General features: G+C 35.1%; 2 protein-coding genes across 2 annotated transcripts; both read right to left on the reverse strand.

Annotated features, from left to right (window-relative positions):
- Nucleotides 1-45: 45 nt before the first annotated feature.
- On the reverse strand, nucleotides 46-4,678 carry LOC105262040 (uncharacterized). The gene is made up of 9 exons (XM_020037984.2): nucleotides 4,566-4,678; nucleotides 4,037-4,504; nucleotides 3,816-3,883; nucleotides 3,624-3,755; nucleotides 2,315-3,525; nucleotides 1,284-1,883; nucleotides 836-1,224; nucleotides 383-615; nucleotides 46-316 (listed from the first exon to the last, which is right to left on the reverse strand). The coding sequence occupies exons 1-9, from the start codon at nucleotides 4,676-4,678 to the stop codon at nucleotides 54-56; spliced, it is 3,477 nt and encodes a 1,158-aa protein (XP_019893543.2). The 3' UTR covers nucleotides 46-53.
- A 2,269-nt stretch (nucleotides 4,679-6,947) lies between these two features.
- Nucleotides 6,948-10,439, reverse strand: LOC101896411 (uncharacterized). The gene is made up of 8 exons (XM_020037985.2): nucleotides 10,319-10,439; nucleotides 9,697-9,992; nucleotides 9,424-9,633; nucleotides 8,389-8,550; nucleotides 8,128-8,325; nucleotides 7,857-8,069; nucleotides 7,605-7,793; nucleotides 6,948-7,452 (listed from the first exon to the last, which is right to left on the reverse strand). The coding sequence occupies exons 2-8, from the start codon at nucleotides 9,980-9,982 to the stop codon at nucleotides 7,139-7,141; spliced, it is 1,572 nt and encodes a 523-aa protein (XP_019893544.1). The 5' UTR covers nucleotides 9,983-9,992; nucleotides 10,319-10,439; the 3' UTR covers nucleotides 6,948-7,138.
- Nucleotides 10,440-23,321: the final 12,882 nt, after the last annotated feature.

A 23,321-nucleotide genomic window follows, 5' to 3' on the forward strand; every position in this document is an offset into this window, starting at 1 on the left:
TATCGCATTAAAAATATTCCCCTATTTTTGTATAAAGAACCTCACCTTAGCTTTTAATCTTTGGAATATTTTTCAATATAATCTTCAAGCCATTGTTGAAAATGGGCAACATATTCATCCACCACCGTTACAAAGGGCACAGCCCCAAATTGTGGTGGTGGATTTTCGCCGGTCCCAAATATATGGCCCATCGAATGTTCACATAAGATAATCGATGACAGAACATCAATGGGCAAAACTTCATGACGTAAACATAGTTTGGCAAAGGATTCCGAGAATTGTTTTAAAATGATGAGACCCTGTTTGGTAAGACAATCTAAATTAAGGGATAAAAAATACATTAATAAATAACTGTAAAGATTGTATTTAAATATTTAAATACCCGGTCTTGCTGTACGTGTGGCTACAAAATATTTCTGTAATAAAGCCGATGCTTCTGGTGTATGATCGACATTACGCTGTGAGATATTCACCACAAAATCAGTCATATCCTTTGGACTTATCGATAAATGATCTATTGTTGATTCGAATACACGAACCGAGGCTTGCTCTAAGGTGTAATTTATCAGGGTTTCGTGATTGTCATCGGCCACGTATATGGGTATGCCGAATATTCTGAAATGAAATATAGAAGTTAAAAGACAGGATGAGAAAATAATCAAATAGAAGGCATTTAAAACACGGGGTTCATTGGCTTAGAGCAAAATTTATAGTGGGGACATTTATGTAGTTCTTGTTCCGATCTTATATGACCTTTGCTTCTTATGTCTCATTTAAATTTAAAATTCTCATTTACTTCAAAATATTTCGATGAATGTTGTTCTTCTACACTTACTTCATAAATTTATTAAACATCTGTTGATCCTTGGAGTTAAATGCAAATAAACGCCAATGAGCCCATACAGCTGCCTGCAAGGGATATTGATGGCTACTATTGTTGATTGTCACCGTAGATGATTCAATATCTTTGTAAAGCTTTTCAGCTCTCAACAACTTCAGACGTGACCAATCACCAACATAATAGATGCCACCTTGAGCTAAAATTAATGGATCAGCTTCAATCCATTGATGATTACGATAACCATTACTCGAAGGGGGTTTTGTATCTTCTGTTGGGCCAATAAAACGTGTGGCCATTTGTCCCACCGTTGTCATCAGATAATTGGTCATATACGTATCATTGCCAATTGCTATAATGGGTATGGGTGGTATATCGGGATTTAACTATAAAATTGGGAAATATATTAATATTTAAAATTTGTTTATGAAAACATATGCCCTACCCCAATGGAAGCCAAACTAAGAAGTAAACCCATTTTCAGCGTAACAAAACAATCCATGGGCACTCGGTCTTGACACAGCTGGGCACTCAAGGCATAAATAAATGCAAAATCCGAATACTGTTCCTTGATGACATCATACAACTGTTTGACTGAGACGGGCATCATTGTGGCATCTGCTGTTGAATTATTAATTCTCAAACGTGATGATAAGAATGAGGAAGTGGCTTTACTGGAATCTGTTTTGGTTGCTGATTCCATCCTGGATACATTGTGATGTGGTGTTTTTTCTGGACTCTTTGTTTTCTCTTTGCTCAAATTTGACTTGGTTAGCTGATTTGATTTATTATTTATTGTTTCATTTCCTTGTCGATTTGAGGTTGTTTGGTTTTCAGGAGCATTAATCAAGTTTTGTGGAATTGTTGGTTCTGGACTACTCTGCACTGAACTTGTTTTACTGTAGTTTAATTGCAGATAGTCCATCGGATGTTTACTTTCAGTTTGCGTTGGTATCAGAGGCTTAAGCTGAGGCGCTGGACATGATGGTACCAACTTTTCAGTTACACTGGGCCGCACGGAGTTTAGCTCGAGCTGGGTTTGACACTGAAAATGAATAACAAGATTTAATTAAAAAAATTAAAAATAGATTGATAGATGGCAAGTGAATAGGCATATATAAAGTGGGAGGGATGAATAAATAAAGCTTTAGAATAAAAATTATTGAAAAAGGATTTAATCCTCCGCGATGTCAGTATGAAGCTTGACAGTATAATCAGATAAATGCCGAGCAAAATTTTAGATGCGAATTATGTTTTTCAATCATCGATACAGGTTCTCAAATATTTTACTATACTTAAATATTTTTTTGAATAAAAATCCAAAGATTACTCTTCCTGAAAGTGAGTTTAGCATTCATGGAATTGGTTCAAATTTAGAAGATAGAAACGGTTTTTCACTACTGTATCAGAACTCAATCTAGAACCAGCTCCATTAAATTTTGCTGGGATACTGTTGAACGTCATTGTTGGACTCACCTGTCGTTCTCTTTTGTTTGCATATGCCCGCTCCAAGGCATTTAGTTGGTCGAAATCAATGTCATCGAAAACATCCATTTCATTATCATCGAAATTTATTACATCTGGAAGTTTTGAATTCTCTTTAGTTCTCTTACTCGGCACATCATATGGTTTCTTGAAAATATCAAAACTTGGGGGCTCAGCAAAATTAAAATCTTCAGGTGGTTTTTCAATATCATAATCAATTTTCTCATGGGTTGAAAATTCCAAAGGGCCCTTTGTTGTCTTTGGATTTGTCTTAGGTTTTTGTGAAAAAGTTAATGGTTCTATTTCTTTACGACATGTGGATGCTTCCACTGTTTTATTGCTTTGAACATTTACATCTCCTTTTGATGATCGATTCGAATTGTTTTCAATTGGTTCATTGTGTCCTTGAGAACTTATCGCTTGATTTGTACAAAATGTTTTCTCTTGCAATTCAACTTCATGCAGAATATCCATTAGTTCAGAATCCTCTAGGGTTATGTGATCTATTTCTGGGGATGTGATAATAACGGAATCCATTGTTTCATGATTTCTATTATTTGGGGTTTGGAATACATTTTCATTAAGACTTCTTTTAGGAGACTTTGGCGGTGGTACTTCAGTGATAAGTTGTTCTAAATCTAAATTCTGTATTTCTTGAGTATTCAAAATATCCGATGATAATTGATTTTCTATATCATCATCATCTGGAGGTTGTGGTGCCACATTAAATACTTCAGATTCCAAAACAGTTTGATTTTTGGGACTTATTGGAATTTCTTTGACCGAGCCCGAAGATAATGACCAGGTTTGGGAATATAAGGGATTATTATGATTATGGCCTTGATTGAATATGGACAGATCAAATTGGGAATTAAGTTGTGAATCACGTAGTGGTTGATTATTAAAATGTAATATGCTACAATCCACATCATTTTCTTGCCCAATTTCATCGGCGGATGATTGACATGAAAATGCCGACACACCAAAACTTTGCTGCAGAATTCCACCTCCAGCTGTGGCCTTACATGAAAATGATTCTATTTGTGAGTTATTACTCAGCTGCATTTGTGTTGGTTGCAATGGGGTTTCGGGTGGACTATCAATATTGAGTAGAGCATTCATTTGTGATGCGGAAATATCCCGCAATGATGCAAAATCTGTACTTATATTGTTGTTAGGTTCCATGCTTGAAACTCTTGCGACTGTTCGGAGTAATTATAATAACCAGTTATAATGTAGCGATTTCCAAGTAAAAGAGGTATATCGTGTACGTGATCTGGAACGTGTACGGTAAGGGCACGAAATGTTTGATTTAATTTCCGAGGTGTTTCAACACTTGCGGCCGGTAGTATGCGTATCAAACAATATTCTTGAGTGTGTCGTAGCTTGGAATATTCACTCATGGGACGATTGCAATTGGTACACAAGGGTGCTGGAGAGGTAAAAAATATATAATATTAAATATTTTTGGAACATATATCAGTAAGCTTACCCTCGGCTGCATTTGATTTAACCTTGTTGCTAGTACAACCCGATGAGCAATACCAAACAGATTGGATTCTGTAAAGAATCAAAGAAAAAATGAATACACTTCCTAAACTCCCATAATAGGAGTAATGTAATATTCAAAACCTAAAACCAAACTAAGCTCGAACAAAATTCCTATGAATGAACAGTTCCTTTACATTAAGAAAAAATCTTCTTCAAACTTACATTATTTTCTCCGATTCCGTTTTGGCCGACAGTATACCAATCAGCAAAGACAATCCCGTACGATAGATATTCAAATATGGCTCAAAGCACAAATCCGGTTGCAGTGGTAACCCCAAAAATCTTAGCAGCACATGTACTTGATCGATATCAATAAACTTCAGACTTGATTCCACATCACCACTTCGAGTAACAAAATCCCTGATTATTTCTCGAACAATGCCAAAAACACAATACTTGACGGCATTATAAAATTCCACCGGTTCCTCAATGCACAGATGCAAAATATCCAATGGATGGCCAAAGAAATCCGAATAGACAAACGTCAGACGAACAATTATGGCATCCAGTGCATCCTCGGGACGTTTTGATCGACGATATGTATTGAGAAAATTCTGGGTGGTCTCTTCTATGGTCTTGAGTAGTTTGTTGTTACGTACGAAATTTTCAATTTGTTTTTGATCGCGAAAACTAGGAAAAAGTGGATTTTTATTTGTTCAAAAGTGGGTGGAGAGCAACTTTTTTTACTTACGATTGACTTGTATATGGATTGATTGTGCTTGTTTGATTTTGTCCACTTGTTGCTACAGTGCTATTTGGAATTGATGCTGCTATCGTTGATATCGTTCGGTTATTTTGGGCCATTTGATATAAAGTTATATGAATGTCCTCCTTTTTCTATATTTTCACTTAATTTGTTTTATTTTTCAATCAGAAATCTCTTAAATTAAGTTTCACAAAATTGATCCAATTGCCATTATTTGGGCGCGTAGTTAGGGATCGTAAGGGCGATTTTTGACTCAAAGACAAACCAAAGCGCTATATTGTTTGTTTGGAATCACCCTGCTAGTGTGCTCTTGTCTCATTGGCAGTTATTATGACAGCATTGCCAGTGAGAATAAGTCTCAACGCAAAGTATTTGTGTTTTTTTTTGTAACAATAAATAAAAAGCCAAATTTTCTTTTCTGTTAACAAAATGCCAAAAGTGTACAATTTCAACAAATTTATTAAAAACAATAAATATTAAAAAACACATAAGTCAATTTGCCAATGTTTCTCATTTCGAGAGAGAGAATGTGTTGACTCAGTCAGAGCGTTAGAGTATATCATCAAAAGGAAGATAATAAAAAGCGCGCCAATTTGCCTTTATTGAAGCTAAGAGACCGAAAAAAATAAAAAATAATGTCTACAGGGAATAAAAGCTTCTCATGGAATAACAAAGCGCCAATTTGGCTATCTTGGAGATAAAGGACGTAAAAATATTAAACGGTGTCCTTTACGGAATAAAAATATCCCCATGAAATGTGAAAAATTCAATATTTTAGTGTTGTGAAAGTGGAAGTGATTTTGGTGAACTAGTACTGGAAAATTACGTGAACGGTAAGTGGAAATGCAAATATTTTTGGAAAAATTCCAATTATTTTGTACACTTCCTAGATGAGATCTTATAGTAGATCTTAAGATAGAGATCTTAATAAGGCTTAAGAAGTAGTTATGCAGGAACATTGTTTGCAGGCCTCAGGGTAACTTAGAGTAGTTGAAATTCCAGAGCAATGAAATCCAACGCATTAACTACATACGGAAGAACCTCAAAAATCTAGAGGGAGCGTTTCGATGTCATAAGAGATAGCCGCTAGAAAAAATAACCCTGCAGGCACATCTAAGTGTCATCATGATACAGTAATGTAATGTTACTATAAAGATCAGGCCACAATGATCTGGATATTCTATATGTAGTTTATCTATGTAAGCCTTGTTTATTGGTAAAAGAGCTTATTTTTTCAGCCTGTGTTTCTAGATTACCAGAATCATCAGATATGTAGATCCGCTGTGATTCCCCACAAGAAAACGTCTCCCAAATTATAGATAACACAGCTTAAGGCGATATTTGGCATGTCAGCATTTCCATTTTAAGTACATCAAATGAGGACCTTAGGGATCGTTTGCAACAGCTAAGCTTCTTTCTATTGCAAAATATTAGCGTGAAAAACGCTACAACTAAAACCTCACCAAAAGAACTAATTTATTACTAGTAACACTTAACATAAGAATTATTTTTATACCCTCAGCCATTTGGCCAGAGAGGGTATATATCATCATATTTCGTGCCTCATCGAAATAACCCTAGACCCTAGGTCTCTTTGGGCCAAATCACTTTCAGCACATTTAGAGTCGATCTAGCGATGTCTCTCCGTCCGTCCATCTCTCTTTCTGGCTGGCTGGTCTCCACGATAACTCTCGAAGGGAGTATTCGATTTGATCCAAACTTGGTACATCGTAATATTAATAAGAATAAGAAAATAATATTTGCATTAGTGCCAGCTCAGGTTCGAAAATGGACAATATCGGTCAACTTATTATTCATTATTTCAAGTACCTCCCCCAAAATTTTGAATAAAATGTAAATTTCCGTTGTCTTCAAATTGCATCACAATATTTTTATTAACCCAAGGTCGGGTGTGAAGATGAAATGTATCGAAATACTCCAGAGAGGGTTAATAATTTGAATAATCATAACAGAAATCAAAACATATTCCGATAATCGAACATTGGCTGAGGGTATTTTTGATTTTCTTATATTTTATGTATTTATTTACATATAAAATTAAAAAAATACACTTAGGTATATACATACACAGCGCCTTAAACATGTATAGAAAGTGAAAATGTGTTACAATGGGAAAACTTTAATTTACGAGTTAAACATTTATGGCCTGTTCCTTTATGACGATACGAAAATTAACTCGTAAGTAACACACCCATTCCTTGTATGTTTTACAAATTTCTAGTTTTTATATGTTTAAACAAATGCTACTGAATTTGGTCGTATCGTCACACAGAATCAGGCTCTACGTTATGTGAATTATTATCATCAATTAGTTAAAATAAATTCGTTTGTTTAATTCGAAATATCACTAAATTTGACTCTTGTGCTCGCTTTAGAATATTAAAGACAATGAAAACATTTAAGGATAAATAACTATTTAGTTAAACATTAAAATTCATCAGAATGAGATCCGCAGAAGGAATAGTCTGGAGTTTCAAGTTATCCGTTTCAACCCAATCTCAGAGAGTTTTTATTCTATGAATTAAGAGTGGCAAGTGTTAACTTTTTTCCTTGTGTTTCGGTGATCCCTTTTGCAAAGTGGATGCTCCACATTTTCCACACTCTCTCGGGCATGTGGTACCCTTCTTCTCCAGCAAATTCATTTTTGCTTCAAGAGATTTTACTTTTGTTTCCAGTTGTAAAATGATTTTACGCATATCACGATTCTCTTCTTCCAAACGTTTGAATTTTAAGGCAAAGATACTGTTGTTATTTAATTGAGGTTTTGCATTCGCCACTGTTTCTTCTTGAGGGACAGGAGACTTACTTTCTTCCATGGCATCCATTTTAGCCAATGCATCCTCGATGTCATCTATAAAAAAAATGAAAAAACGAATATGTGATGGAAAGCATTTCGATTCGATAATTTCATCAGAGCATTATTAAATAAAAAACTGCTTATAATCAAAGTTTGCTAAAATATATTCTATTACGATTTTACAAATCGAATCATTTTCCTCTTACCTTCATATAAAACCACTTCGTGGTTTTCGATTTTCCCACAGTTAGATGTTGGTGATTTCTGCTGTACTATGGGATTCTTTGGAGTGGGATTGTTGTTACATTTATCATTTAAATTGTTACTAGAGCCCAAAGTCTCTTTTGATACTTTAATACTATTTTCCGTTTCAATTACAGCTTCCTCATCTCCATCTATGTATTATGAAATATTAGAGGAGTTAAAGAACAGTTCAAATATGGATTGTTTTTACTTACTTTTAGGAAATACCACAACATTCCCGTTGGATGTGTTTTTCTTGAATTTCTTTGCAGGGGTTTTATTTTCCAGTCTCTTGAATTTCAATTCAAATGTATGGTTTTTATTTAATGAAGGTTTTATATTCGCCACTATTTCATCTTTCGGGCAAGGGGCATTATGTTCTTCTACATTATCCACTTCAGCTATGGCATCCTCGACGACAATGGGATCTATAATTTTTCGTATCATTTAACAGCTTTTAAACGCATAATAATTATAAATCCTTACCTGGATAAATGAAAACTTCCTGGCTGTCGATTTTCTCACAATCTGGTGGCGGAGATTTCGGCCGTACCCCCACTATTTTATTATTTGTAGAATATTTGTCCTTATTTTTAATATGGAAATTATTACTAGAGCTTATATTATGTTTTGATACATCTTTGCTGTCCCCTTTATCATTAGGGGAAACTTCCTCCTCAGCATCTACGTATTAGGGGATAATGGAAAAGTTAAAGCATACATATAAAATTGTGTCCATTTACTTACTTTGAGAAAATGTCAGAACAACATTTCCGTTGGATGTATTCTTCTTAAATTTCTTTGGAGGAATTTTATTTTCTAGTGTTCCACAACTGGTATTGGCATCACTGTCGCTATCTTGGTCTATACTTTCTACCATGATGATTGTATGCTCCATTTCAAGTTCATCTAGAAATAAATTAATTTTCCATAAGGTGTTCTGATCTTCAAAGGGTTCAATGGGATCTTATTTATTAGAGGTTTATATTATAAGGGGGCTTTTGAAGGACATTTTAAAATTTAGCGTTTAACAGAGGACGTTAGAAAAGTTGTCTATCTTTAAAGAACATTTTCAAGGTATCTCTACTTTTTGTCTTCTATATATCGAAGACCTCTTAGATTACCAACAGGGCTTCTGTAGATAGATGTTCTTCAAAGAATATAAAGGTTATCTCTTTAAAGAATACCCTATGAAAGTCGCCTGTCTATAGAAGACTTTGGAAGAGTCTTCCAAACACAGAAGGTCGTATTCTCTAGAAGATTTTTTCTATCTACAGAAGTCATTTGGAAAGTCCTTTGAAGGGCTTTCTATAAAGGTTTTAAATCTTTAGAACGCCTTTTGGAAGACATTTATCCATGGAACGTCTTAAAGGGTTTTGAAGAGTTTTTCTAGACAGACGTCCGTTAAAGAGTAGATATAAGAGCCTTTAAAGGTCTTCTTTGCATAGAAGACTACAGAAGACTTTCCAAGAGTCCTCTAACCTCAAAAAACCCTTTAAACGTCTTCTACCTTTAGAAGTTCTTTTAAATGTATTTCATCTACAGAGGACAATATTTCCAAGGTCTTCCATCTATAAAAAGGTATCCTATCTCTAGGTCGCCTTTTTGAAGTATCCTATCTTTTGAAGGTCGACTGGTTTGAAGGTCAACCGTTGAAGCCCCTCTAAATATCAAAGACTCATAAAGGTTTCTTATATCTGGAAGACCTCTAGAATGCCGTCTATCTACGTAAACCCTTTAATGTGTTTTTAAAGGATTCCTGCTAAAAACCCAAATACATACTTCCTGAAAATACCATAACATTCTCCATTTCAAAACTTTTATCGCTGCCTTCAGCTGACACCTCCTTCCCCGAAGTCTCTTCTCGGTCTTCCTCATTTCTCGTGTCATCATCTTTTTCCACTTGAACATCAATACCAGATGTGCTGGTATCTTGGGACTCTTCATCGATGAAATCAACTTCCTCTATGGCATCCTCCATATCGATATCATCTAAATAGATAATGAATTAAATTACTTTTATTGCAAGTATTTAAAAGTTGTTTATAAACCTACCCGCCAATATAACAACCTCCTCCAGAAATTCCATATTTTTATTTGTCTCTTCTGGCATCAACAACGTTGGATAGGCATGTTCCCGTAACTTACGACCGCCTTTAATAAACATATGGGGGGCAAAGTGATTGCCACAAATGAACATACGTTTCTGATCGGGTAGACTGTATTTATTACGCAGCCGTGTCTTCCATGCATCTTTTAGAATGTGCAATGATGTTGTGCTGTAATGGAATTTTTGACCATTCTCACAATTCGGTATGCAGCACATTCTTTTCGAGGGCATTCCTGCAATACTAAAATATTGAGAAATTAGTTTTAAAAGGGTTCCAGGCAATGCTTATTTTTGTATGCTCCATAAATGCCGATGAGTTGACAATCACGCATCGGATCATTCTGGAACAACAATGGGAATGTCCATGTTTAAACAGTTTAAGATATAGACTTTCGAGGATTAGAAAGCGGCATTTGGAATGGAATTTACTTCGTCCCAAACTAAATTCAGGTCAGATACTTAGCTTGTACCCGTCATCTTCAATTCTTCCACATCTGTCAATGCCAACAAATGTTGCCATACCTACTACGTTCTGTGTACGATTGTGTTTGGTTTGGGTTTGTTTACCTTTTATTTCTTTAATTTATTTATTTTAACACCTTATTGTTTAATTTATTTATTTTTTATTTGTTTACAAATAAATACAAAACGGGAAGAATAAGAACAAGGCATAAAAGAAATAAGCGACCAAGATGAGAATCAAAACAAAACGATGAGTAGATATTAGGGTTCTAGAGGTCTATTTTCGACTTGAAAACAGCTGTTTGTTTTTTTTAAAGAAAAATACATGGTAGAAGAATACAGGTAGACGCATCGAGTATGAAAAGCATATTAAATTTGTCATTCCGTTTGCAACATCTTGATTAAAATTATTAGGCGATTTAGGTATTAAATAGACCCCAGAATAAAATTATAAGGCGATTTAGGTATGACATTATTTAATCTAGAGCTTAAAAAAGACTTGTATTGGTCCACTTTTATATATAGCCCGTATGACGGTACCTCCAGATTTTCGGTACTTTGTAGGTTACCACCACAATTTCCAACAATTTCCTTAGTTGAAACTTCACATTTGGGGTTCTTGGGTACAGTCGCAGCAGGTCCATTAATTCGTATAGCCTCCATATAACCTAATTCCTGATTTTCGGTATTTTGAAGGTTTCTGCCAAAGAATTAGCAGAAACTTGATAATTGGTTTTTCCGGTAGGTCTGTTCTCTCCTTGCGAAAAATGTTCGATTGAGGTCCACTAATTAGTACCTACCAATTTATGATATTTTTGAGGTTTCTGCCTCAATTCCCAACCAAATCAGCTGAAACTTGACATTTGGAATTCTTAAAAGATCTGTTCTCTCCTTGCAAAATGTGTGCAAAAATGTTCGATTCAGGTCCACTTACTGGTATAGCCCCCATATATGGTACCTCCCGATTTTTGGTATTTTACCACAATTGCCTACCAAATCAGCTGAAACTTTCCATTGGGGTTTCATGGCAGGTCTGTTCTTTTCTTGCAAAAAAAAAAAAATGTTTGATTCAGGTCCACCCTTTGGTATAGCCCCATATAACGGTACCTCCCGATTTATGGTATTTTGAATTTTTCAGCCACAATTTCCAACCGAATTAGATGATAATATGGGTTATTTTCTATTTCAACTAAAACGGATTATTATTCAAGGTTAACATATTTTACTCTTTTCATTATTTCATGGTACTTTGATGAACACATTTTTTACTTATTCTGCTTTCAAGTTGCTGCTAATGATCACAATAAAATTTACTAATGTTTATTCATTGTGATTGCTCAGTGGCAAACGGTGGGTGTAACATTTGTTTATTATTTGATACACCCTGTATTTATTTTTTCGTCTAGTGGGAGAGAGAACAAGAGAGTTGCCATGCAAAAATCATTCCATAGTATTGCTATACATGTTTCTACTTTGAACTGGCTGCTAATACGGCTTGAAAAAGAGACAACACACCAACAACAATAATTGTAGCGAATGTTTCACATAGTCATTCGATTGTGATTGCTCAGTGGCAAACGGTGGGTGTAACAATTTTTTATTATTTGATACACCCTGTAGTTACTTTTTTCGTCTAGTGTGAGAGAGAACAAGAGAGTTGCCATGCAAAAACCATTCCATAGTATTGCTATACATGTTTCTACTTTGAACTGGCTGCTAATACGGCTTGAAAAAGAGACAACACACCAACAACAATAATTGTAGCGAATGTTTCACATAGTCATTCGATTGTGATTGCTCACTGCCAAACAGTGGGTGTTTACGATTTTACACATTTTTTTATTATACCATACACCCTGTGTTTTTTTCGTTTTCCTTGAGAGCGACATCGAGAGAGTTACCATGCTAAAATCATTGCATTGTATTGTCATAACACTTATATTATCTCTATGCTCTTTCACAGGGAATTATGTCGTGGGAGATTTGTTTGCATTGGACACGATTTTTGTACCCTAAGTCTAAAATAAATAATACGATGCGCTAAATATTAATCAAATGAGATATTTACTTCGTTTCCTTAAGATTTATAAGTTATTTTGGGGACGGCACCACAAGGTGGGTGTATAAGATTATTGGACGTTACACCCTGTGTTTGTTTCTGAGGGAGAACGAGAGAGTTGCCACGCTAAAATCATTACATAGAGTATTGCCACAACACATACATTTACTCCACACTGCTTTACAGGGTATTATGTCGTGGGTCACAATGTTGAAGAAATTCCTATTATTTACACAATTTGATTTTCTTATAAATTATGCATATCCATTTCAACATATTCCTTGCCTTGTTCAATTAGAAAATTTTTCCTTGTCGCCTAACACCGGCGCCAAAATGGCAAACATATCCTGCTGCTAAACCTGTCTTGTCAACAATAAGTGATTGAAGTTCGTTTCTTAAGTCTTTTGTTTTATTTTCAAGCTCTTCAATCATTACCTAATACCTGCCACCTTAGCTATGATTATGCTAATATACCAAACACTGCAGAAAAGGGATCCATGGGCGATTAAAACAAAGCTTAAGATAATAATTTTAATGTCGAACGTGACATTTGCCAGTCTTTTTACTCCTTGGTTGGGGCCATGGCCAATAACTTGTGTTTGCACGCACTGGCATTCCAGCAAAAGGCAATTGGCCATGATTCGGACCTAATGACAATTAGCGAGGCGGATAAATTAGTTAATGTGGCGACACCTTCCTTTTAACTAATGTCAACGAAGTTTTGTCTCTCGGTTTTCTTTGCAGGTTTTTGCATGATTTCCAATTGCGGGGAATGCTGATGGAATATTCAATGACTTGGCGAATGCCGGGGCATACAAAAAAGTGCCAAAGCAAAAAGCTGGCAAATTTTCTCCTTGCCATCGAACTAAAGAAGAAAAAGAAGTGAGAAGCTCCTCCGTGATTGTCATCATGTCTGCCATTGCTTTGAAGACTTTGCAGTTATATTACGGATTTTTTTTGCGTATGGCGTTTTTTATTTGCTTCGTTTTTTTTGGCTGCCACTTTGAAACGCTTCGTTTCGTTTACGCACTGTCAATTGCAGTTAGTCTAACCTCCGTTCCATTTCAATGCCCATGGCAAGTGTGTGCAGCGTTTTTTTGTTTAACATTCATTTGCTGAGGATGTCGCATGTTCGAATATTTTTGTCATTGTCTTATCAGTTTTGTCTTCAATAAGAGCTGTTATGATTTGAAATAAAAAAAATCATAAATAAATTTCAAAACCGTTCGGGCGAATGTTGCCAATTTTTCCCATTCGCCTACCGTTTTTATTTGACATCTCCTAAGGCTAGTTTACTCATCATGTCAGGGTCATATCGAAAGGGATTTTTCTGTAAACATTTATATTTAACATTTTTAGAGCATATTTCAAGGCGCTTCCAAGAATTTTTGAATTAAAAATAAAAGATTTAATATTTTCTAAAACTATATTTTTTATAGACCAGCAAGTGTCCTCAACTTGGTCAGTGAAAAGTCCACCTTAAAAATTCAAATTCTTTTCTCCAGATCATTTTTAGTACTCAATATGCACAATTTGTTCAAACAAAAGTTAAACATTTTCAATTTTTTTATTATAAAAATTGGTCACCGCCATATATACATCCAAAAAACCAACAGTGACCTTAATATCAAATTTCAGGATTCAAGCTCTATCCATTCATTCAACGGCAAATTTAGTACACATTTAGTACATTTCGAAAAATCATAGTACACATTCCCAAATTCACCTCCATCTGTCAAAACCATTTACCAACAGTGGCCCCTATACCAAATTTCAGAATTCCAGCTCTATCCTATGAACTATTCTCAATTCAAAACCGAATCATTCTCTTCACCCTAGACACCCACATCCAATGGCATATGTTGCACTTTTCGTACATTTATAGTACGAATTGGCACATTTTGCACTTTTCATATGTTCATAGTACGAATTTCCAAAACCATCTCTTTCCCTCAATCCCAGGCGTCGACCATGACATCCATATCAAATTCTGGAATTTCAGCTACATCCCTTAACCCAGTGTCAAAATTTAGTACTATTTAGTACTTTTCGTATAATTATAGTACAAAATTTCAGATACCAATAGCGAACCCAATACTTAATGTGGGGATTCCAGCTCTGTATTTTCACCCAATACCAAAATTTGTACCATTTAGTATTTTTCGTACAATTATGGGACTCATTTCCAATCCATCGCCTAACCTCAAACTTAGATAACATCAAGATATATATGGGTGCTATATCCAAACCTGAACCGATCTCGATAAAATTTGGCAAATATATTTCTGAGCTGTATTTGATATATTTCCCCAAATATTGTTGTTACAGAGTGCATATTACGGCTGCGGAGGACAAAAAGAACAAATCGGATGAACAAATATATATGGGAGCTATAGCTATATCTGAACCGATTTCTATAAAATTTGGAATACTTATTTTCAGGCCTAATTTAGATGTATGTGCAAAATTTCATACTAATCGGGCTGTTATTACACGTTTGGTGCACAATAAAAGGCAAATCGGACGAAGATATATATATGGGAGCTATATCTAAATTTTGACGGATTATCTCCAATTTCAATAGGTTTCGTCCTTGGGCCAAACAAATGATCTGTGCAAAATTTCATCTGGATAGGACAATAAATGCAAACTGTAGTTTGTTTACAAAAATGCATGGACATACGGACGGACGGACATGCATAAATCGACTCAGAATGTGATTCTATGCAGATCATCAAAAGGAACTATAGGTCTATCTCGATTTCTTTTGGCTGTTACAAAGAAATGCACAAAAACATAACACCCTGACCACCTTGAGGTATAAGGTGTAAAAATTGTATGGAGCGCCTAAAAGTAGGCTCTAAAAATGCTTAATATAAATGTGAAAAAGGCCCTTTATACATGACTAACAAAATGCATAAACCAGCCTTTGGAATGGGCAAATGAAAACTATAGCCAATGGAAATTTCATGCAAATGCAATATCCCCCCAATACATTTTCTCATCTTCCCATACCAACCTCGTTCTCATTTCTTAATTTTCAAATAAACAAATTTCTATTTTTATACCCTACACCACAAGGTGGTCAGGGTATTATGTCTTCGTGCATTTGTTTGTAACAGGCAAAAGGAAACGAGATAGACCCATAGTTCCTTTTGATGATCTGCATAGAATCACATTCTGAGTCAATTTATGCATGACCGTCCGTCTGTCCGTCAGTCCATGTATTTTTGTAAACAAAGTACAGGTCGCATTTATTGCCCGATCCAGATGAAATTTTGCACAGATCATTTGTTTGGCCCAAGGACGAACCCTGTTGAAATTGGAGATAATCCGTCAAAATTTAGATATAGCTCCCATATATATCTTCGTCCGATTTGCCTTTTATTGTGCACCAAACGTGTAATATCAGCCTGAATTGTATGGAATTTTGCATATACACCCAAATTAGGCCTGAAAATAAGTATGCCAAATTTGATCAAAATCGGTTCAGATATAGCTATAGCTCCCATATATATTGTTCATCCGATTTGTTATTTTTGTCCTCCGCAGCCGTAATATGCACTCTGCAACAACAATATTTGGGGAAATATATCAAATACAGCTCAGAAATACATTTGCTATATTTTATCGAGATCGGTTCAGATTTGGAAATAGCTCCCATATATAACTTCGTCTGATTTACCTTTTATTGTACACCAAACGTCTAATATTTGTCTATATGGGATGGAATTTGGCACTTACGACCGAATTGAGTCAAGAAGCTAGTATGTCAAATTTGGTGAAGATCGGTTCAGATATAGCTATAGCTCCCACATATATTTTTCATCCGATTTGTTGAATTTTCCCTGCATAGCCGTAATATGGACTCCGTAGTAACGATATTCGGGGAAATATGTCCAATACAGCGCAGATTTATCTTTGCCAAATTTTATCGAGATCGGTTCAGATTTGGATATAGCTCCCATATATATCTTTATCCGATTTTAAGTTATTTGTGCGCCAAATGGGCAACACAAGTCCGAATTTAAAAGATACAAATGCTTCGGCATATTTAGTCCTTTGAACTTTAAATTATAATTCTGATCATAGCATGTATGATTGAATTCTCCCATAAAAACTTTTAATTGTTATGCGGAGCTCTACTAAATTAGCAAAGTGGTGTAGGGTATCATAAAGTCGGCCCCATCCCACTTTAAGATTTTCTTTACTGGTTAAAGTTTAGTACCATTTTATAATAATAATATATACATTTTGTAACCTTAAAGTTCTAATCTCTAAAAACTCTTTGGTACACCTATCCTGCTCTCCATCAGTGAATCTCATCACAAATTCCAGCTGGTTCCGTTCGTCTACTTCAAAGTATTCCATTTTTAGAACATTTTAGTACTTTTCGTCCCCTTAAAGTCCAAATTTCCAAAAACCCTTTGTTACATCTACCCTGCACTCACTCAGTGACTTTTATTCAAAAATTTAGAATTTTAGCTCATTCCGTTTGTCCCATACAAAGTAATGAATTTTTCGTACATTTTAGCGCCTTTCGTACTCTTTTAGTACGATTTTCCAAAAGTCCAGTCTAATGTCACACCTACGCACAAAGACTGATCATCATGCAGAATTTCAAGATTCTAGCTTCAGCAGTTTCGTCTGGGTGTTGATCCTAGAGCAGTCATTATTTCACTACTCCTTTATAGTTTAAAAATTTTATGTAGCGCCTAAAATTATGCTCCAAAAATGCTAAATATAAATCAGAAAAAGGTCCTTTATATGTGACAAACATAATGCATTATACCAGCCTTTGTAATGGGCAAATAAAAACTATAGCCAATGGAAATTCCATGCAAATGCAATTTCTCCAACACATTTTCTCATCTTTCCATACCAACCTGGTTCCCATTTCTTAATTTTCAAATAAACAAATTTCTATTTTTCACTTGATTTTTTTTTCGCTGAAGAAAAAAAATTATTGCAAATTATGTGTCATTTGTTTATGTGTGTGCTTTGTTTTTTTTCTTCCTCCACTTGACAGCAATAATTTTTAGAGCGTGTTGCTCCAACTACATTCCTCTCTCTCTCTCTCTCACTCTCTCTCCATTTTCCCTCCTGCATTTGAATAGCTAATTAAATTAATAGAATACATAATCGGTAAAGTGTGTAATTTTCTGTCAATAAATTACAAATAAACAAAACAATTGACAGCATTTAACTGCTGCTACAGAATCCAGAGCAATTTGAAATGTAATTGCTTATTTATGAAATGTTTTTGCAGAAGAAAAATAATTTAAACAAATAAAACATAATTACTCGGCAGTGGAGAGAAAGTTTTGAGAGGTTTGTTGGAGATATGACTTTCAATATTAAATTAATTCGCAATTACAATTATTTGAAATGGAAATTATCAATTGATTGTTTTTAGATAAATAAAAATGGCAATGCAATAAAACAAGGAAGTACGTCTGGATGGTAAAATTGAATGGCATGGCATGAAGAAAAAAAGATGGATTATAATAAAGGCAGACTTGCCATAGATCATTATATCCTACAACACTATGTGTTGGGGGTATTATAAGTTTGATTGGGCCAAAAATTATGTAACTCCTCGAAATATTGTTTTCCCACATAGGAAAGTATAAATGGATCTTCCTATCTCGCCGAGCTGAGTCGATCTAGCTATGTATGTCCGTCCGTCCGTCTGTCCGTCTGTCCATGTTAATTTGTAATCACTCTACAGGTCGCAATTATGGCCCGATCTTCACGAAATTTAGTATGGAGGTGGGGTAAAGGTCAGAATAGAACCCTATTTCTTTTGGAGATGATCGCATAATATTTAGGGGTCGAAATGGACCAAAAACTGAAAAAAATCCAGTTGCTCTACAGGTCGCAATAATGGACCAATCGACGCGAAAATTAGCATGGGGCTAGAGCTTAAGGCTGGGCAGAAGCCTTCCAATTTTGATGGTCATCGGTCAATATTTAGTGGGTGAAATAGACTATAACATTTGTGTTAAATAAAAGTCAAATTTTGCATTAAACCGCGAATTTTTTTAATGCCGGCGAAATCACAAAAAGACGAACAGGTCAACTCTGACCGTTACGTAGATGCCGATAGTAAATATATCGGATATATATAGCGAAATATATACAATGTGTATAAACAAAGGAAGGGGATGTTAGCTAAAATGCTTATATTTCAAGAATGGCTGGACCGATTTTGACAAATTTTGTCAATTCGGAATGCCCTCCTGGCGTAAAAGAATAAAATGTAAAAACATTGTCTAATAAGATGCCAATAATGATGTTTATACAGATTTTGTAGTATTTTGTGACATTTTTTTATTTTTTCATATTTTTTATCGCATGCGATTTTTTCCATATGACTTATAATATTGAGGTGTACATTTTGTAATATTTTTTCACCTTACAACAGAGGTTGGGGTTATATACAGATTGCAATTATTATCCGATCCTCACGAAAATTTTCACAAGGGTAGGGTAAGGCTCAGAAGGGATAGACCTATGGGTTTTAAAAATGTCCGCAATATATTTGAAGGTTGAAATGGACCAACAACTAAAAATGTTGCTGATTTTGCAGCCGTTATAAAGGTCACAAATTGAAACCAAAGGACATGAAGTTCGAGATTAGGACAGCGAGTAGAATGGACCACTACAATTGTTTGAAAAAATACCAGCATTACTTACAGGCGATATCCGAAATACACAAAAGGCGAACTTCTGGCTTTTTATGCTGATTTCGTTATTGGGTAAATATCACTGGTCAGGTCAGTGCTCCGTGACATAATTTCAAAAGAGAAGTCTTCCAAAATCGATCTGAATATAAGGGGGCTCCTAACATATTTAGTGTTGTAGGGTATCACATTGTCGGCCCGCACGACTATAGCCTTTGCTTACGTGTTTTCATATAACCATGGTAGAAGAATACAGGTAGATACATTAACGCTTGAAAACATGAATATGTCGAAATTTTAAAATATTTTTAAAAAAATAACTCGGATTTTATAGGTTTTCTTATACGATGCAAATCGGAGGTTGTTATAATAGCTATTTTTCAATAATTTTTACAAATTTTAATAACTTTTCATTCAACATTTTCAATTTCAAAATCTGTTTGACAGTTCATTGTTCCAGCAGCTGTGTCGATGCGACTACCTGTATTATTCTGCCATGGGCATTCTATAGCATGAAGAATATCTATTGGCAAAAAAAAACAGACTTGCCATAGGTCATTTCGAAATAGTACAGGGTGAGATGGAAACACAGCAACCCCCTTCAGACTGCTGTCATTTCTAAACAACTCGTCCGACAGCTGTTTGAATTATTCCAGTGATAGCTCATTATATTGTTTACAAGCGTACAAAAGCATTTTGGTGAGAATTTTCCAGAAAAAAAGTTATTCGTGATGATAGTGTGATTTCTTTATATTTGGCTGGAAAATCACAAGTGGCTATCGTTGGAGCTTTTGTGTCTCGGACCATCGCTCGTTACCGTGATGTTCTGACGTCAAGGAATTGAACGGAAGAAAACATCTGCATCAGCAGAAATGGTTCGAAAAGTAAAGAAGCGACTCGAAAACGATCGAAACTCGCGCCGCAGTGACCGAAAAATGGCTCGTGAGCTGAACATATCGCAATATTCCATTCGGTAAATATTGAAAATTGAGCTCGGGGTAAATCCATTGAAATTCCCAAAAAGTGGAAGAACTTACACCGCCGCAACAGAAAGAAAAAAGACTCAAAAGAGCTAACGAGTTGCTTCGCTTGGCCGAAAGTGGTGAACTGCCGAATTTGGTTTTCTCCGTCGCCGATGAGAAAACATTTGTTGTCCAGCAGTTTGTAAACAAACAAAATGATCGTGTTTACTTGCCAAAGAGCTCCGTCAGCTGAAAATGTGCACCTTCGGTTGGCCACCAGAACTTAAGCGCCGGCCATAGTGATGGTGTGGGCCGCCATAACAGCCCATGGTCGATCTCCGCTCATATTAATCGACCGTGGCATCAGAATAAATGCCGAACATTATCGCAAAAATATTCTGGAGGGTGTATTAAAGCCTTGGGCACGCAAATATTTTGCCCGCAGACCTTGGACAGGACTCAGCACCATCGCACTAATCAAGCGCCAACCAAGAATGGTTACAAAATTAAGTTACTCGCTTCATTTCTAGCGCACAATGACCACCAAAATCTCCGTATACCAATTGTGTCTGGAGTATTTTGAAATGCAAGGTTGGCAATAAAAAATATCAAAGTGTCGATCACCTCAAACAAGCGCTTCGCCGGGAATGGGTCAAAATACCGCAGAGCAACATTCGGTCAGCGTGTGACGGTTTCATTGGCCGTTTGAAGGCCATAATTCGTGCCAAAGGTGACCAATTCGAACAAATCTAAACTTATTCTAAAATTTGATGCTATTTCCGACATTTTTTGCTTTTATTTAATAAAATTAAAAACAATGTAAAAATTATGGTGTTTGACTTTGTGGCAGTTTTTTTACCTCACTCTATATATCTGCGAACCCCTTCTGGTACCTCAACCACAAAGGGTCAGAATTTTCAATACTTTGTGTATGTGCCATAATTTGCGAAACAAGTCGGCGATTCTTTCTATCTAAATATTTCTCTTAACTAAAAACCGATGCGAAATGTTTAATACTGGCCCATTACTTCGGAACCTACTCCATAGAGGGTCAACAATTTGAATAATCATAACAGAAGTCAAAATATATTTAAATAATCGAACATTGGCTGAGGACACACATCTGTCGGCAAAACCGACTGATACTTTTTTCTTATACCGTAAGGAAATAGAAGACCTCCTACACGTCTTCTATCGATTATAGACCTTCTCAGCATTGATAAGAGTGTAACCAATAAAATGTTTGTTTTTTTTCTAATTTTTTCGCCTTGCCAAAATGAAATTTCACACCAATTGCCCGATGATTGATACGATATTTGATTGAAGTCAAGGCCTAAAGCGGTATTTGTAAAATGTGTATCTTTTTTTTTTTTTTTTGAAATCCAAATATATGAATGTAAATTCTTTAATTTTGGTAACTCATCAATCAATCGAAACCGAAATTGTGTTGTTAACATTCAGGTCTCGGCATATTTTTGTTCGCAAAGAAAAAACTAATTAATTCATAAATTATTGAAGGGCGTAGTAATTTGATTATGGGGCAAATATTTGGATGGATGTAAGAGATGGATACATGCGTAACTATTTAGGTATGAAAATATGTATTTACGAATTTTTTATTACAGTTTCTGAATATTGGTTTTCTGCCAAATATGGAAGTAGGATTGCGTTTAAAACATTTTTTTAATTAAAAGAAAGGGGTTTGCTGATAAACCCACAAAAATGGTTAATCTGTTAATTTTTGAATATCGGAAATATTACGAGATTTTTGGAAATTTAAATGAAAGTTCTCCGTGGGCCTACACAGGTTTAATTGTAGCCAAGATAACTTTCTGATGTTTTCTTTATTTCGAAACAGAATCTTCCATAGGAATTCTATAGTTGAAAGGCTTTAACAGGTCTGTAAATTGAAGACCTCTGTAAAGTGTTTTTATTTTTGACAGTATTGCAACTATAGAAGGCCAATGGAAGGGCGCTTTACTGAATATGCCCTCTACATTATGGGGAGGGATGTGAGGTTAGAAAATGTCCAATTACGAAAAGTAAACAAGTAAAGAAGCACCCTTTGGTACAAATTTGGCAATTTCCAAAAAAAAAAAAAAAACAAGTAAAAAAACATTAAGTTCGGCCGGGCCAAACTTTTAATACCCTCCACCCTAGGGTAAAAGAACATTAGAAGAAATGTGGCAAAAAACATTAAAATGCCGAATATCGGGAGGTACCGTTATATAGGGGCTACACCAACACGTGCACCTATAATTACAATGTTTCGCCACACGAACTAGGACCCATTATGACCCACAAATACCAACTTTTACACAAATCAGTGAAAAAATGTGGCATAAATCATCAAAATACCGAATATCGGGAGGTACCGTTATATGGGGACTATACCAGAACGTGGACCTATACATGCAATGTTTTGCCACACGCTCAGGGACCCGTTGTGACCTACAAATACCAATTTTCAGACAAATCCGTGAAAAAATGTGGCATAAATCATCAAAATAACGACGTGGACCTACATAGATTATTTTCTGTCTTAGGCTGTAGTATCCATTACGAACTTCAAATACGAAATTTGGAACGATTCCGTCAAATAATGTCGCTAAAATCATCAAAATACCGAAAATCGGGAGGTACCGTTATATGGAGGCTATACGAAGACGTGGACCTAAATAGATTATTTTCTGTCTTAGGCTGTAGTATCCATTACGAACTTCAGATGCCAAATTTGAAAAATGTCGCTAAAATCATCAAAATACCGAATATCGGGAGGTACCGTTATATGGGGGCTATATGATAACTTGGACCTACATGGCCCATTTACGAACTTAACCTGCCTACTGGCAAAATATACATGTGTGCAAAATTTTAGCCTTCTATCTCAATTTGTTCGAAAGATAGCGTGATTTCAACAGACTGACAGACGGACAGACAGACACACAGACATGGCTAAATCGTCTTAGAATTTTACGCTGATCAAGAAAATATATATACATATATATATATATATATATATATATATATATATATATATATATATATATATATATATATATATATATATATATATATATATATATATATATATATATATATATATATATATATATATATATGTATATATATATATATATATATATATATATATATATATATATATATATATATATATATATATATATATATATATATATATATTTAATAATATATATATATAAATTGTTGGGTCTGACATGAGTATTTCGAGGTGTTACAAACGGAATGACAACATTAATATACCTTCCACAGTACGGTGGAGGGTATAAAAATTGTATCATAAAGTGTCCGCGCTACATCGATTGCGAGAAGACCACCTTATATTTTTTGGATTCCTTCCAACAGTTCGAATATGACCC

Source organism: Musca domestica, unplaced genomic scaffold, assembly GCF_030504385.1.
Source record: "Musca domestica strain aabys unplaced genomic scaffold, Musca_domestica.polishedcontigs.V.1.1 2, whole genome shotgun sequence".
Lineage (NCBI taxonomy): Eukaryota > Metazoa > Arthropoda > Insecta > Diptera > Muscidae > Musca > Musca domestica.

Excerpts from the sequence above, each read along its gene's own strand:
- LOC105262040 (XM_020037984.2), bottom strand. The coding sequence starts at position 4,678 with ATGGCCCAAAATAACCGAACGATATCAACGATAGCAGCATCAATTCCA. Across the intron at positions 3,884-4,036 it reads ACGGAATCGGAGAAAATAAT|AATCCAATCTGTTTGGTATT; the intron begins GTAAGTTTGAAG and ends GATTCTTTACAG. Across the intron at positions 1,884-2,314 it reads CAAACAAAAGAGAACGACAG|TGTCAAACCCAGCTCGAGCT; the intron begins GTGAGTCCAACA and ends ATTCATTTTCAG.
- LOC101896411 (XM_020037985.2), bottom strand. The coding sequence starts at position 9,982 with ATGCCCTCGAAAAGAATGTGCTGCATACCGAATTGTGAGAATGGTCAA. Across the intron at positions 8,070-8,127 it reads GGAAGTTTTCATTTATCCAG|ATCCCATTGTCGTCGAGGAT; the intron begins GTAAGGATTTAT and ends GAAAAATTATAG. Across the intron at positions 7,794-7,856 it reads TGTTGTGGTATTTCCTAAAA|ATGGAGATGAGGAAGCTGTA; the intron begins GTAAGTAAAAAC and ends CATAATACATAG.